At 42.1% G+C, this 15,071-nt stretch overlaps 1 protein-coding gene across 1 annotated transcript; it reads left to right on the forward strand.

The window, feature by feature from the left end:
• On the forward strand, window positions 1-14,370 carry ACAT1 (acetyl-CoA acetyltransferase 1). The gene is made up of 12 exons (XM_048493224.1): window positions 1-157; window positions 3,878-3,925; window positions 5,068-5,185; window positions 6,615-6,710; window positions 7,879-7,979; window positions 8,694-8,837; window positions 10,066-10,216; window positions 11,493-11,588; window positions 11,815-11,928; window positions 12,279-12,343; window positions 13,106-13,263; window positions 14,041-14,370. The coding sequence occupies exons 1-12, from the start codon at window positions 122-124 to the stop codon at window positions 14,159-14,161; spliced, it is 1,248 nt and encodes a 415-aa protein (XP_048349181.1). The 5' UTR covers window positions 1-121; the 3' UTR covers window positions 14,162-14,370.
• Window positions 14,371-15,071: the final 701 nt, after the last annotated feature.

Below are 15,071 nucleotides of genomic sequence, written 5' to 3' on the forward strand. Positions count from 1 at the left end.
GTCGAGAAGAGGGGCGGGGTCCATTGGCGGCTTGTGCGGCTGAAGGTTACGGAGGCGCTTAGACGGCCCGGCAGTCGGTCTGAGACCATCGGAGGGTGCAGAGGTCGGCTAGGGAGCGAAGATGATGGGCGGACGGCAAGTGCCGAAGGCGCTGCGGGTGAGGGAATAAAAAATGCCGTTCCCGGTCTGGCCGTGGCGGCTTCCGTTCGGGGCTCCTGCTGGTCTTCGGCCGCCACCTTCTGTTGTCCTTCTTCCCACCCGCCACCCGGAGTGAGGTGGAGGAGCCTTGGGGGGTGGGTAGAATGAGTGGACGAGACCACTTCAGACTCCGGGGGGGGGGACGATGCACGCGCGCGGGGTGTGTGGCAGCAGGTCTCCCCCGCGTGCGACTAATGATCCCGTCTCAGAGCAAGTTTAAGCATCGCCATTTCGTCAATGACCAAATAATTTTTATTGTTAACATGTGGGGAGAGGAAGGGAAGAAGTTTGTAGGTCGCTTTGAGACTCCTTCCTGGAGAGAGGAGCGGAGTATAAATCCAAAATTTTCTTTCCTCCATCGTGGTGTAGTGGTTAAGAGCAGGTGGATTCTAATCTGGAGAGCCGGGTTTGATTCCCCACTATCCCACCTGAGTGGCGGAGGCTTATGTGGTGAACCAGATGTGTTTCTGCACTCCTACATTCCTGCTGGGTGAACCCTGGACTAGTCACAGTTATCTCAGAACTCTCTCAGCCCCACCTATCTTACAAGGTGTCTGTTGTAGCGAGAGGAAGCTTGTAAGCCACTTTGAGTTTCCTTACAGGAGAGAAAGGTGCAGTATAAATCCAAACTCTTCTTCTTCTTCCCATCTCTGCTTTGTTTTTTTAAAAGGACTCCCTTCATTGCAGTATTGTAAAGAATAGAAATACACCTTCAAAGACTGAATTGGGGGAGGGGGGAGAAAATTAAATAGGGTCTTCGCTTTGCACTGCTTTGTTGTTAGGAAACAAACAACACCCCGAGCTGCTTTGAATCCCAACTAGGAGAAAAGGCAGAATATAACTAAAGGTAACTATAGATATACGAAGTTGCCTGATACTGAATTGGAACAGTTCATCTGGCAAGGCCATTGTTGTTTAGCAGTGGGGGTCTTATGCATGCAAAGTAGGTGCTCTGCTTCTGAGCCATGAACCCTTCCCGTGTCATGAAACTATAAAAGTGCAGGAAATACAGGGTGAAATGTGAGTATATAACATTCACATCTAACCAGGAAATATACAGAGATCATTCACAAGTTGTGCTAGTAGGGGTCTGCAACCTGCGGCTCTTCAGATGTTCATGGACTACAATTCCCATCAGCCCCTGCCAGCATGGCCAATTGGCTGATGGGATTTGTAGTCCATGAACATCTGGAGAACTGCAGGTTGCAGACCCTTATTTGATAGAATAATAAAACAGTGACCATAATGAGGATCCGTTCCTAGCATCTGAGGAGATGGGCATGGATGGACGTTTAATATGGGAATAAAATCTCATTAGCCATTGAAATGCCGCAAGACTCCTGTTTCTTTTTATTACAGCCTGGCTTCCTATCTAGACTTCTTGCAGAACAAGATTTTTGTGGGCTAGTGCTCGTACAGGTGTAAGATATCTATTGGCCAAGATTGTCAGCAGAGATTTGCTTCCAATGCTGTTCACTCCACAGTCACATCGCTAATGAACAGGGAGGGATGAGGTCCAGAGGGTGTTGCCCTCAGCAAGGCTTCTGTTGATAGTGTTTGCAGAAGAGAACTTCTGGCTGTTGTGACTTTGAAGGGCAAACATGTTCCTTAATTTGGTGTGGAAAACACGCTGCCTGCAGTGCTTATCCACTTTGCCTCATAATTCCTTGCTTATGAGGAATTGCACATAAAGTATGCCTCGTAAAGGGGAATAATAGCCTTTCCTCAAATGACACACCTGTTCAGTAGTTTGAGCGCAGAGGATGAAAAAAAAGGAAATTTATATCAAAATTCTGGTGTGCTTCCTTGGATGACTTGCAGGATTGCCTTAATGGTGTGCTGTTGTAGCAAAGCTAACCCAACAGACTAAAGCAGAGAGACTGCCCAGCCTTTGGCAGTGCTAATGTTTGTTAACATAGACTTCTAAGTGGGGCAAAGTTCGTAGGATCAAAAGGTTAAATAAGCAAACTGGACAGCTCAGCAATGATGACTGGTTTCTAATGATGTACTGCATCATTAACTGAGCAGTGGCCCATTATGCATGAAACACTTCAGGGCTCTTGGCTGTTCAGTGGGGCTGTAGTGTGGTCTCCTCGTGTTTCTGTTTGCATTCAAGGAGGCATTCACTGCCTGCTCCACTGTGCTAGCTTGCTGAAGTCTCAATGGATCTCTGCTTTGCCTGGTGCTTTTAATTCTGCCCAACAACTTCTTAAAGGCACAGATCTCATCACACTTGGTAGTTGCAAGCTAAAGGGCTTTGTGAAAGCCATTGAAATCGCAGCTATAGCGATGTACCTGTGATTGCAGTTATAGCAATATTGTAGCCCCTTTCTAAAAATAACCCTCCCCCCAGAAAGAGGCAAAGCAATTCCATGGATCAGGCTCTGCTGAAGAAGGGGACCATGTCCTAGAATTGATATCTCTCCCTCGCACACACCCTCCCCCCACATATGTTCTGCTTCTTCTGCTGCAGGAAGAGAGGTCTGTCATTAAATGGTTAGCCCACCATTTGTAATTCATCCTACAGACATCCTCCATCCTGTTGTTAACTGCAACGACTCTGGAAGTTGAGAGTGCACGGGAAATGGCTGATCTGCCTTTTGGAGGTTTTTAAACGCAATAAAAGAGCGATTTTGCAGGGATTCTCTGCTTACATCAATATAACAAATAACAAAAATTAAAGTAATAAAAAATCTGAAAAGGGGAAAAGGGAGAGGTGTGTATGAGAGGGAGTGTGAGGGACTGGTGGTGGGCGGAGGGAAGATGTCCAAGCCAAAGCTTTGCTCACTGGCAAATCTCCCCCGCTTTAGTGGCAAATAAAATTAAAGTTGCGCTAGAAGTGATGTCGCTTGGTGTGGGGAGTGTGGAAATTGAAAGCAGGGCTCGGGGAACTACATCTGTGCAAGAAATCTTGCTGCAATAAACATTTGCCCTTGCTGCGCAGCAGACATCTTGTGCACAATGGGCCAAACAGGTATTTTAAGCACCAGGATTTTTATGGTCATGCTGGCCAGAACTATTCAGAAGTTATTCCAAATGTTACCCCTTTATACGTCTTCACTTCTGAATGCATTTAGAAGATACAGTTGCAAAAAGAAACTTTCCTGCCCTCCTGGTGTTACTAAATGTGTTGTAATATGTATAACTAGTGTGTTAAAATATTTAAAGTGGAAACATTCTTAATCCCTAGCATTTTGCAGTCAAAAGGGATATGCCAGTGGTGGCGAACCTATGGCATGGGTGCCAGAGGTGGCATTCAGAGCCCTCTCTGTGGGTACGGGCACCCAGAGTTCATCATGTGTAGGGGGGCAGAAAATCATACCCCACAAACACACATCTAGGCTGGCCTGGGTACGATCCTTTACCTGGGAGTAAGCTCAGTTGCTGGCAATGGGGCTTGCTTCTGAGTAAACTCTCCTAGGGTCATGATTCATCCATTCGAAGTGTTGCATGGTTGTTTCACCAAGCTTACTTCTGAGTAACGTGCACCTCGGAGCCAACCGGTTTTCCTAAACGAAAACCTCAGTATTCAGATTAAATTGCCATGTTGGCACTTTGCAATAAATAAGTGGGTTTTGGGTTGCAGTTTGGACGCTTGGTCTCAAAAAGGTTCGCTATCACTGGGATATGCCACACATAAAGCTGTTACAACACAATGAACATCAAATTCTGTTTTCAGGCGATGATATATGGAAGCCGGGGCTATTCATCACAACGTGGTTTAAATGTAAGTATGAAACATGGTGTAATGTGAAGTATTAGCTGTGATGCCTCATTATCCCTTGAAAATTAGGCTGTATTATTCTGTAGCAGCAAGCTTGCATTTGTTCAGATTGGGGGGGTGGGGGCTTGAACAAGCTTTAACTTGTTCAAATAAATACAGATAGACTGAAGTTAAGAGATGGTTAATTTACTACATACATATGAAGTCACTTTTTTCCTCCCATAGTCCCACAAACATTTCTACGGAGCTACTACCTGAATTCTCCTTGAGCTGGTTTAAAAGGGAACGCTCTGGAAATGCTACAAGTTGTGGCTGGAATAAGTGTTTCATTTAGATCAGGGGTCTGCAACCTGCGGTTCTCCAGATGTTCATGGACTATTAATTCCCATCAGCCCCTGCCACCATGGCCAATTGGCAGGGGCTGATGGGAATTGTAGTCCATGAACATCTCGAGAGCCGTAGGTTGCAGACCCCTGATTTAGGTGTTCTTTAAAGCGGGGGCTTCCGGCTTGTGTGAAAAATCCCACATGGAAGCAACCGTTGTTTACTTACTTGCTGTCAATTGTGCACTAACCTCACCGAGGGCTAAACTGCACATGACCGTTGTTCTTTGAAAGGAGTTTCCAGGAGTTTCCATGTGGTTTTTTTGCTCCTTAAAATTGGGTTTCCCCCACTCCCAAATCAGGACCACCCCACCCCACCCATCATTTTTCTCATTTGAAACTTATTTGGGTACCTTCTGTTTGCTCCATGGTGCAGACATTCAGTGACTGATTCAGGTTTCTATGCAGTGGAATGAGGAGCAGCTCTCTGGGGTCATTTCAGATCAGACAGTGCAGGGGGAGAAGGCTTAAATCCAGCCCTATCTTCATAATTGCATTTTAAGGAAGCAAACTGCACGGCGCTCCATTCATTTAATTCCCACCATCATGCTTAGTTTTGCCTGCAAATATAGCGGCATATCCTACATCATTGAAGAGATTGGTACCAATCCTGAGATCCTTGCTGCGTTAGGTTAATAAGACATTAATTGAATGTAAAGGATTTGCGACATTAGAAATCACCAAGTCTCAGCTTTCTGATGGAAGTATAAGATACATGAGTTCACCATTGAATCAGTTACAGTATGTATTTTTGCTTGTTAGGACGTCGTCATCGTAAGCGCCGTCCGGACACCGATTGGCTCTTTTCAGGGATCTCTTTTCTCATTTCCAGCTACTGCTCTTGGCTCTATTGCCATTAAAGGCGCAATTGAAAGAGCAGGTAAGTAATGAGATGAGTTCATTTACTTACACAATGTTTAAAATTAGAAAATAGAGTAGGAATCATAGAGTTTGAAGAGGGCCATCAAGGGCCATCAAGTCCAACCCCCTGCCATACAGGAATCCACAGAGTACCCTTGATAGATGGCTATCCATCCAGATGTTAGAAAATGTCTAGTTCCTTTCTTGACAATAAACCTAAATTAAATATGAAATGGAAACAGTGGAGACATTTGATAGCTTGGTTATGTCAGTCTTAGCAAGATTGCAGTCTGCCAGGATGGTCTGGTTTAGAATGAAAGTGAATGGAATCTTTAGTGGTCCAAGATCCCAGATAGTCTATAGGTGGCTCTCTTGAGGCTTATCATCTCTTAGGATTTCTGTCACATTTTCCCTTTGAAGATCTGTTCAGGCCAGCTTGTTTTGCAGAATTGCTAGTCCAAGCTGGACAGTACGGGATGTTGGATACCAGGAATGAGACAGCTTATTTTTCACTAAACTTTAGAAATTTCAGCAAAGAAAACAAAATTACAGCACTGAACAGAATATGTATTTCCTGGTACATAGTTTTTGCACATAAGGCGCATTAGGAAGGATTTCTGGATAGCGTATCAGTGGTTACATTGTTCTTGCCTTTAATGTGTTTGATCTCAAATTCATAATCCTGCAGGACTAAACTCCGGTGCAGAAACTGGGCGTTAGTCTCTCTGGCCTTTTTGAGCCAACAGAGATCCAGTGTAGGGTAGTGGTTAAGAATGTTGGACCAGGTTCTGGGAGACCTGGGTTTGAATCCCCACTTGTGCCATGGAAGCTTGCTGGGTGTCCTTGGGGCAGTCACTCTCTCAGCCTAACCTACTTTACAGGATTGTTGTGAGGATAAAATGGAGGAGAGGAGAATCGTATAAGCTGCTTTGGATCCTTCCTGTGGAGAAAAGTGGTGTATAGGTGAATTAAATAAAGAAATTTTTTTTTGTCGTGAGCACTACTGACCATTTTGCTATAAAGCTGGTGCAACTAGTGGATTGTCTCTAGGGATTGCCAATAAAGTGTGTTACACCAAGGCTGCCTTACATGTTATATTTGACAGAAAAATGCCATGGGAATCTTTCCATTGAAGCAGTGTGTTTATTTTGAGCTATTTTCAGATCCTCTTTTGTCACAGCTGTCTTTGCCCTTCACGATGTAATACATGAGCAATTCCTGGCAAGCCTACCTTGTCCAAGAGGGCAGAACCATGGTGACTTAACAGTCTGCACAGTCTGAAGCAGGCTTTGAGTTTTCAAAAAGCACCCGCCTTGTTTCACTTCTCATTCTTTTTCTTTAGGTCAAGAGTTCTGAACTGAAACGAAAAAAAGCTTGCCATCTCTCAGAATGTATTATGGTGTAAGCCTGTTAAAACTTCATGGTTAGAAATGTGCTCTTTGTTGCAGGCATCCCAAAAGAAGAAGTGAAGGAAGTATACATGGGTAATGTTATCCAGGCTGGGCAAGGACAAGCTCCTGCACGACAAGCAACGCTTGGTGCAGGTATTAAAACTATTCTTTTTTCAATGCTGGTTATGACTATGTATGGTGGTGGTCCCCAATCTTGTTGGGCCTGTCGGCATGTTTGGAATTTTGAGAACAGGGAGTGGTCACCGATACGAAATGGCTACTGTGGAGGCATCGCAACACGTAAGGAGCTTGCGAGCCACACACATCCTCCTTCAGCGGAGTCAGTTATATTTGAATAGACGATTCGTGCAAACCTGAAGGTGACGTCTCCTGTCTTTTTTGTTTGCTCCTGTTAGCAAAAGCAAAGACGCCCTTTCTGTAGTGCAAGAAAGGTCTATAAACAAGATTAGTTGTTTAAATGGTAAAAACGGTGAATGTAATCATAGATACTTTAAAATTCAAGCTCTGGGTGTTCTGAAGGAGCCTTATGGTTTTTTCTAATGCCGTAACCAGAACTTTACTGGTCAGTCCCTGTAGTTTGTCTATGTAGCAGGTATATTTCCAGAAGTATTTATTTTATTCTATTTACAGACCGCCCTTTCCCTTGCGGGCTCAGGAGGGCTTTGAACATGAATTTATGACAATGGCATTGATAAAGTACCCCATACAGCCAGTAACAATTGATAGCAGTTCATCCAGATGATGTTAAAACCCTAACAAAATTAAAACAAGCTCCTCATTCATAGTGGTATAAAGGGAAAGGAATAAACTGAGCAAAATAAAGGAAGGGGAAAGAGGGATGCTCTCTAGATCAAATACTGTTGCTGTCTCAACCATAGGCATGGTGGAACAACTCTGTCTTAACAGGCCCTATGAAATTGTGCCAAGTCACTCAGGGCTTGGGTCTCCTCTGACAGAGCATTCCACAAGGCTGGGGTCGGGGCCAAAAATGCCCTAGTCTTGGTTAAGGACAGTCTTTTGAGCCAGGGATCACTTGCGAGTAGATCTTTTTCATAGTGAAGCAAAAAATCTCAAAGGTTTAATGTTGTCTATAGAAGGGACTACCAGAGAGTTGGGGAAAGGTATCAGCGCTGCCTCTAATCGATATGAGAACTAGAGAAAAGTGGTTTATAACAGGAGTGTATATTGAGATTTTATGGTGTATGTTTTGAATTGATAAAGACAACTGGTGAGTTCAGTATTTGCATTTGCTTGCCAGTTGTCATTAGTTTCCATAGTAGTTCATCTTAATTTGGCCCAGGTTTACCAGTTTCTACTCCTTGCACAACTGTCAACAAAGTTTGCGCTTCTGGAATGAAATCCATTATGATGGCAGCGCAGAGCCTGATGTGTGGGAATCAGGTAGGATCATTATAGAGTGTTCATAAGATTTATGAATATGTGGTCTCCGAAATAAGCCTAATGTTGTATTTGCCTGTAATAATTGTTACAGGTTAGTGGAATCTTTGTGCATGCCTTGTTGTAGTGATACAGTCCTGCAACCTCTGTTCATTCAAATGGGGTGTGTGCAGGGAATATTTTAGCCACTGATACTTTGAATTTATGTGCTAATACTGTTCAGTGATAGCTGACATAGCTGCATAATTTCACTATTTCACTATAAATTTATTATTTGGAATAACATGAATAGTCATACATACTTTTGGATCTTAAAGTAAACCATAGTGGGTGGGTTCGTATAATACAACAAAAAAAGAGACAACTTTTGAAGTCATACTGTAATTTTTTGCCTTAAAAAGGGAATGATTCAAAGCATTATTAAAATGGGGTGTTGCGTGGTTTCCGTGCTGTGTGGCTGTGTTCTAGTAGCATTTTTTCCTGATGTTTCGCCTGCATCTGTGGCTAGTATCTTCAGAGGGAAGATACTCTGAATATGCCAGCCACAGATGCAGGTGAAATGTCAGGAGAAAATGCTACTAGAACACGGCCACACAGCACGGAAACAACGCAACACCCCAGTGATTCCGGCCATGAAAGCCTTCGACATTATTAAAATGTTAAGTATTTTTTTCTCATAAAAGTCTTATAAGACATTGTACAAATCTTTCTGAACAGGATGTAATGGTGGCTGGTGGGATGGAGAGCATGTCTAATGTGCCCTATACAATGAACAGAGGAGCAACCCCTTATGGAGGAGTAAAACTGGAAGACCTGATTGTGAAAGATGGTTTAACAGATGTCTACAATAAAATCCACATGGTAAATATTCTTAATTCCTTGGGGAAAATACCATTAAAGTTCTGAGCTTTTAACAGCATTGATTTTTGTGGATTTAAGAAAGACAGTAGCTGTTCAGAGAGGTATCTTGTCTTTCTGACTGTTGAGGTTCAGCATAGTTAGTTGTATTTAACTGCTTCTTAGAAAGATCGGGAGGCCGCATATTAAAACGACCGTAGTGGGTACAGCTATTAGTCCCAGTAATATCTAGCTCAGTTTACTCCATGGTTTGAGAACACCATTCTGTATTTCTTCCCCATCATGTCACGATCCACTGCTCTGGATTCGGATGTTGTCTCCATCATGAGGGTGAATTTGGGGTCTGCATGCCTTTACTGTACATAGAACAGAATGTCTAAACAATGGGAAATCCCATTCCTCTCCCCTCCAGTCTTTGCATACGTATACATTTGATGTTCAACTCTTCACTAAATCCAGAAAGGATTGTCTTCAACTGATAAACAAAGAAGAGTAAACGTAAAGTGTGATTCTGCAGTATTTGCACATGTTTTGGACTTTATTTTCCCTACCAGAAAGTTCCAATTACATTGCTTGCAAACAAGTATAATTTGGTCCAGTCGAAAGCTGCCAGGTGGCATTTGTTTCTTTAAAGTATCTTTAAAGCTGTCTCCATTTAAAAAAATGGTTAAAAACATTGAGCAGTCAACAGTAAAAGCAGCAGACAACATCATAAGTGAGCAGATAATACCGCTTAAAGAAGACCAAAATGTATTTGTGTTGGTTCAGTGTTTAGCTTGGGACTCAAGCTAAACTTGACAATGTTTTTTGAAGCTCACCTGCAAGGCAAAGGTCTTTGAGCCCTGGAGCCTGATTTTTATTATTTTCATTATAGCATTTTGAAGATTCTCACAGGATTGAACAATAGGAACTGTGAGGCTTTCTGTCTTGAGTGCTTTCACTTGTAACCTGATCCAAATAGTGCTAACAATGGTCATAATCCTCTGAGTACTCACTATAAATAATGCAAATAAATGAATTGTTTCCATGTGGAGGCTCACTTTTACCAGTTGAATTTAGGAAGTAACAATCTAGTCCTGTTTTAAATGCTGAAAAGAATTGTTAAATTAAGCAAACGGTAGTATAAGAACTGCTGAAATACAGGAGTTTTGTATTAGCAGAGCAGATCTGTTTGAAAACCTGCCCTGTTCTTAAAAGGACTTAATTGTTTTTCCTCCTCCCTCTTTCATAGGGTAATTGTGCAGAGAATACTGCTAAAAAGTTTACAGTGTCACGGGAAGATCAAGATGCCTATGCCATCAAATCTTATACAAAAAGCAAGGAAGCTTGGGACTCTGGAGTTCTTGCAAAGGAGATTGTACCTGTTACTATTTCTCAGAAAGGTACTGTGACTAAAATGTATGATGTGACACATTAACTTAAGAGGGTTGCTGTGGTGGTCTCCAGTAGACCAGCTAGATTCAAGTCCAGTAAGACTTTAGAGACCAGCAAGATTTAATGAGTATAAGCTTTCGAGAGTCAAAGATATCTCATGAAGGGAACTTTGCCCCTTGAACCCATAAAATCTGGTTGGCCTTTAAAGTCCTACTGGACTTGAATGTGGGTGTGACACATTAAACACAAAATATTGAAAAGTTACACTAGAATGTCAGTGGTATTTGCCGTCTGACAAATGTGTCATGGATATGAATGAAGATTTGTCGTTTTATTTTCTGTGCTTGTTTTGCTGGACTAGAGACATATGCTGGATCCTGTCACTGAATTCATATCAAACAGAACATATCCATAGACTTTTTTTCTGAGCATGTCGCTGATAGCTTTTTGATTAACCTTAAAGTTAAGGAGATAATAGAACCAAGTTGAAATTTTGCTGCCCAATTCCAAAACATTGTCATTTTCTTCTTTTTGGGGAAAATGTATTCTTTATGTACCTGAAATACTGTCTAGAGAGGGGTGTCTAGAGAGATTGATACTGTCTAGAGAGGCTGCGATGGGAGGCGTATATAAAGCCCCCTTTGAACTTCTGGTAATAGTTCCATGATTCTTTGGCTCTTGGGCACTCTTTCCCCACATTTACTCAAACAACTAAATGTGTTTCCATACTCTTGTGTTTACTGTTCCAGTGTCTGTAACAGCCCTGAATATTAACAGCCCTGGCTTTTCATCCTTGATTCATCAAACCCGTTGTTTCCCTCCAAATGGACTTTTCTGTTGAGCTGATATAATGTTAAATACCTTGGGAAATGAAGAAGTCTGTAAACCTCAATGGAGATGATAGCAGGAGAAAATTAGCGTGGTTCTGGCCAGCAATTATATTTAGAGGCAAGGGATAAAGATCTAAGCTTTCTTCCTTGTCCTTCCTTTTCCAAACTGTGTGGCTTGCTGTCAAGCGTAGCTGCAGTATTCCTTCTCATAAAACCATAGCGGAGGGAGGGACAAGTGGAGCAGCAGTATAAAAAAGGGCAAGAACAACAACAGGAGGTAGAGTATTCTGGGCTGCACGATTATTTTGCACCCTCCACTGTGACTTGTGAAGGAAGGGGTGTGCTGGCTAAAGTGTCTAGCGAGCTTCGAAGAAACTCCGTAGTATCTCTGAGGCTGAATTCAGCCATGTGTTATAAGCTGACAATGTTTTACTAAACAAACTCTGCATTTTAGGGAAACCAGACACAGAGTTTAAAGAAGACGAAGAGTACAAGCGTGTTGATTTTAGTAAAGTTCCAAAGCTGAGGGCCGTTTTTCAGAAAGAAAATGGTAAGCCTTGAAAAAAAGTGGTTGCTGACTTTTTGCATGGTAATAATTTTTCCATAAGGCCAAAAAAGCACTGCTCCTTAAACATTACCTATGGGGTTTTTTTCACTGACCATAGCACTTTAATATAAAACCAGCATTGTTGTTGATTTGTTCTGATGATGGCCAGAATTAATATTAGAGGAGCGTGAATTCATGCTTTTGTCCTAAAAGATCATTGTCCTTTCAGGCACAATAACTGCTGCCAATGCCAGTACCCTCAATGATGGAGCAGCTGCTTTGGTTCTGATGACTTCAGACGCAGCCAAAAGGTTAAATGTCAAACCGTTGGCTAGGATAGCAGGTAGGAATCTTTGAAATACCAGGTGGCAGACTGGAATGGTGACATTTTACTTTTCGTTTTGGGGTTAAACTGGAAGGACAGAAAGGTGCTGTCATAACAAACAACTTTTAAATGCACATTTTATAAAATGCTAGGAACTTTTGATCATCTAGCGGTTTCTCTAAAATGTATCCCTTATAATCTTAATAAAGAATGGCCTGCAACACTATGCCAGGACTGTAAATGTGTCTAGGTCAGGATCATTGTGGAAACAAGCATCTAAGATACCTTATTCTGAATGAGCACCATAGATCTGGCTGAAATACAGGAACCAAACATTGCTTGTCTGACTAGCATTTATGATCTTGTAGCTTTTGCAGATGCCGCTGTTGATCCTATCGACTTCCCCATTGCTCCAGCACATGCTATTCCCAAGGTAGGAACTCCTGTGTTGCTTCCACATTAAAAGAAGCCTCTCTTTAAGCAGCACTGTGAATATTCATCATCTCTCATTATAGTAATTACAAAAACATTCTATACTTTGAATACTTTAGGGTGATTTGTAAGTTGTCATTCCATCACAGAAATGCCAGTTCTTCCACAGGAACGCTTGTTTCCAGAGGAAAGGGCGTCTTTTGCAGAATAGTGCACTTTCAGTGCACTTTGCAGCTGGATTTTACTGTTTGGAATAACAGAAATCACTTGCAAGCAATTGTGCAAGTGGATTGAAAGTGCTTTATTCTGCATGTGTTGAAGGGGCCTCAGAGGTACCTGGCCAAAAACGCTTCTGTGCTGATTTAATGCCCAGTTGGATGTTTATGCTATTGTACGTGCAACCAAGGTAAAAAAGAAGATAAAAGTGTGTAAGAACTGGGTCATTACAGGTCCATGGTGTGGCGTCACATTACAATGTTTACAGAGTGGTCTGCCGCTGGCTTCCCCAGTCGTCTACACTTGACCCCAACAAGCTGGGTGCTCATTTTACTATCCTCAGAAGGTTGGAAGACTGAGTCATCCTTGAGCCCGGTACCTGAAGTCGACTTCCATTGTGAACAGAGCTTTGACTACAGTACTGCAGCTTACCACTCAGTGCCACAGGGCTCTCTGGTTGCAACGAAACACAACTGAAAGTGATCTTTTAGTAACACTTCCGATGGCTGCTGAAGAAATGGTTCAAGCTGCAGTGTTTTCTTTTCAGATACTGAGTCAGGCAGGACTCAAAAAAGAAGACATTGCGATGTGGGAAATTAACGAAGCATTCAGTGTTGTTGTTCTGGCCAATATTAAGATGCTGGGCATCGATCCGGAGAAGGTGAACATTCACGGAGGAGCAGTCTCTTTAGGACATCCAATTGGGTATGTGATGTACTGTTTGTCTCTACAACGGGGGAATCTCTGATGGGAACTATTTGGAACCTCTCAGTTGTTTTTCTAAGCGAAGACAAACGGATTTTAGGATCGTGGCAGTTCTAATAAACGTGGAAGGAAACAAGTCTGCTCATTCCATTTTAAGCCCAAGATTAATGGAGCTTGAAACTATATTTGTTACATACGTGCTCACCTTCCTAGCCTTATCTTAGCGCAAGGAACCGAAAAGGTGAAAAGCCAGCTCTGCTTGCCTTCAGGGTCAAGAACTGATGCTAGAACTTAAGCTAGAAAAGTTCATGTAAAAAACCAGGGTTTTGGGCTTTTTTAAAGTATGAAGTTACAATTTTGGCTTCAGCTGGCTTAACTATGGTAGACCTTACGAATGGCTGTAGAAAATAAACCAGAGTTAAAGCTTAATCCTTCCATTTTTTTTCCTTCTGGAGAAGGGGGAAAGGGCAGCAATGGTTTTCAGTAGTCGGCCTTCCTTTCCTTTCTGCATCTGGCATATTCTGCATAATGAGGCAGATATTGGTGGAGTGCTATCTTAATCTACTCAATTTGAATCTTAAGGGCTTTATACTATTATTCGTATATATGTGTGAGCGTATGACTGTTTTAATGTATTAATATGGTTATCCTAAGCCATCCTGAGCCTGGTTTGTGTCAGGAAAGGAGGGTGTAGAAACATAATAAAATAATCATAGAGACTGGGAGCTGGAGAACCAACAGTATTCAAACTGATATGGTATCCTTTTTCTATCTTAGGATGTCTGGAGCACGAATTGTTGTTCATATGACTCATGCACTGAAGCAAGGAGAGTATGGCCTTGCTGGAATTTGCAATGGAGGCGGAGGTGCATCGGCAATACTGATACAAAAATTATAGGCTCTTTAAAAGGCGTACACTTAAACGGCTGTTACAGATATTTATGGAATTGCCCCCCCCCCCCATATGTTAAAACTCGGTTCACCATCGTTTGAAAAAATTCATGTTTTTACTACATCATGCTGCAAAGCAAATGTGATTTTATACTATGGAATTACAAAACATGTTAGACTTCTAATCAAGAGAATAAAGATTGTAAACAATCCTGATTTACTAGTAGCTGTGTTCAAATAATTCAACACAAATGGCAGGATCTGCACATTGTTCATTTGGGCCAGAACATTTTAGTATTTTCATGGGGTAGGCAAAGCTGCCCACTGTTGTTTCTCAAGTCAAGAAAGAATGGTGGTGTGTAGTTTCCCTTTACAGCATAAAAAGATACGCAGCAGCTACAGTGAGTTTCGGTTTTTCTGCTAGATAGGTACAGATGTAGCATAGCATACATTGGGCACTGCATCAGCTGAGGAAAAAGACCAGATAATTTGGCCTACGCCTTGTATAGATACAGACCTTTATATAGGTGTAAGTTTATTTTTTGCTTGCTGTAGGTATTTAATGAAAGGCTTAAGGTAATAAAGAGGGCTATGGCTTAGGAGTTGCACATGAACTTTACATGTAGAAGTTCCTAGCTTCAATCTGTGCCCTTGTCTAGTAAAAGCATCAGGGGAAAGTCTTCCAAATCACCTATTCCATTAGACCCTGGAAAACTGTTGTCTGAAAAGACCAGAGGTTCCTACCTTTTTGAGCCTGAGGGCACCTTTGGAATGCTGCCGCTAAGGTACCAGGGAGAGACGTACTTAATGGTTCAATATTTCAGGCAGAAACTGTTTAACAGAATGCCTTTTAAAAATGAACATATTGTTGAAAAATATTTGTACGAATATGTAAAAGTTCACTGCATGCCTGAAGA

Source organism: Sphaerodactylus townsendi, linkage group LG04 (genome assembly GCF_021028975.2).
Source record: "Sphaerodactylus townsendi isolate TG3544 linkage group LG04, MPM_Stown_v2.3, whole genome shotgun sequence".
Taxonomy (NCBI): domain Eukaryota; kingdom Metazoa; phylum Chordata; class Lepidosauria; order Squamata; family Sphaerodactylidae; genus Sphaerodactylus; species Sphaerodactylus townsendi.

Bases quoted from the DNA above. Each gene is read 5' to 3' on its own strand.
- ACAT1 (XM_048493224.1), top strand. From the start codon at position 122: ATGATGGGCGGACGGCAAGTGCCGAAGGCGCTGCGG. The intron at 7,980-8,693 runs GTAGGATCATTA...CTTTCTGAACAG, and splicing joins GCCTGATGTGTGGGAATCAG to GATGTAATGGTGGCTGGTGG. The intron at 11,929-12,278 runs GTAGGAATCTTT...ATGATCTTGTAG, and splicing joins ACCGTTGGCTAGGATAGCAG to CTTTTGCAGATGCCGCTGTT.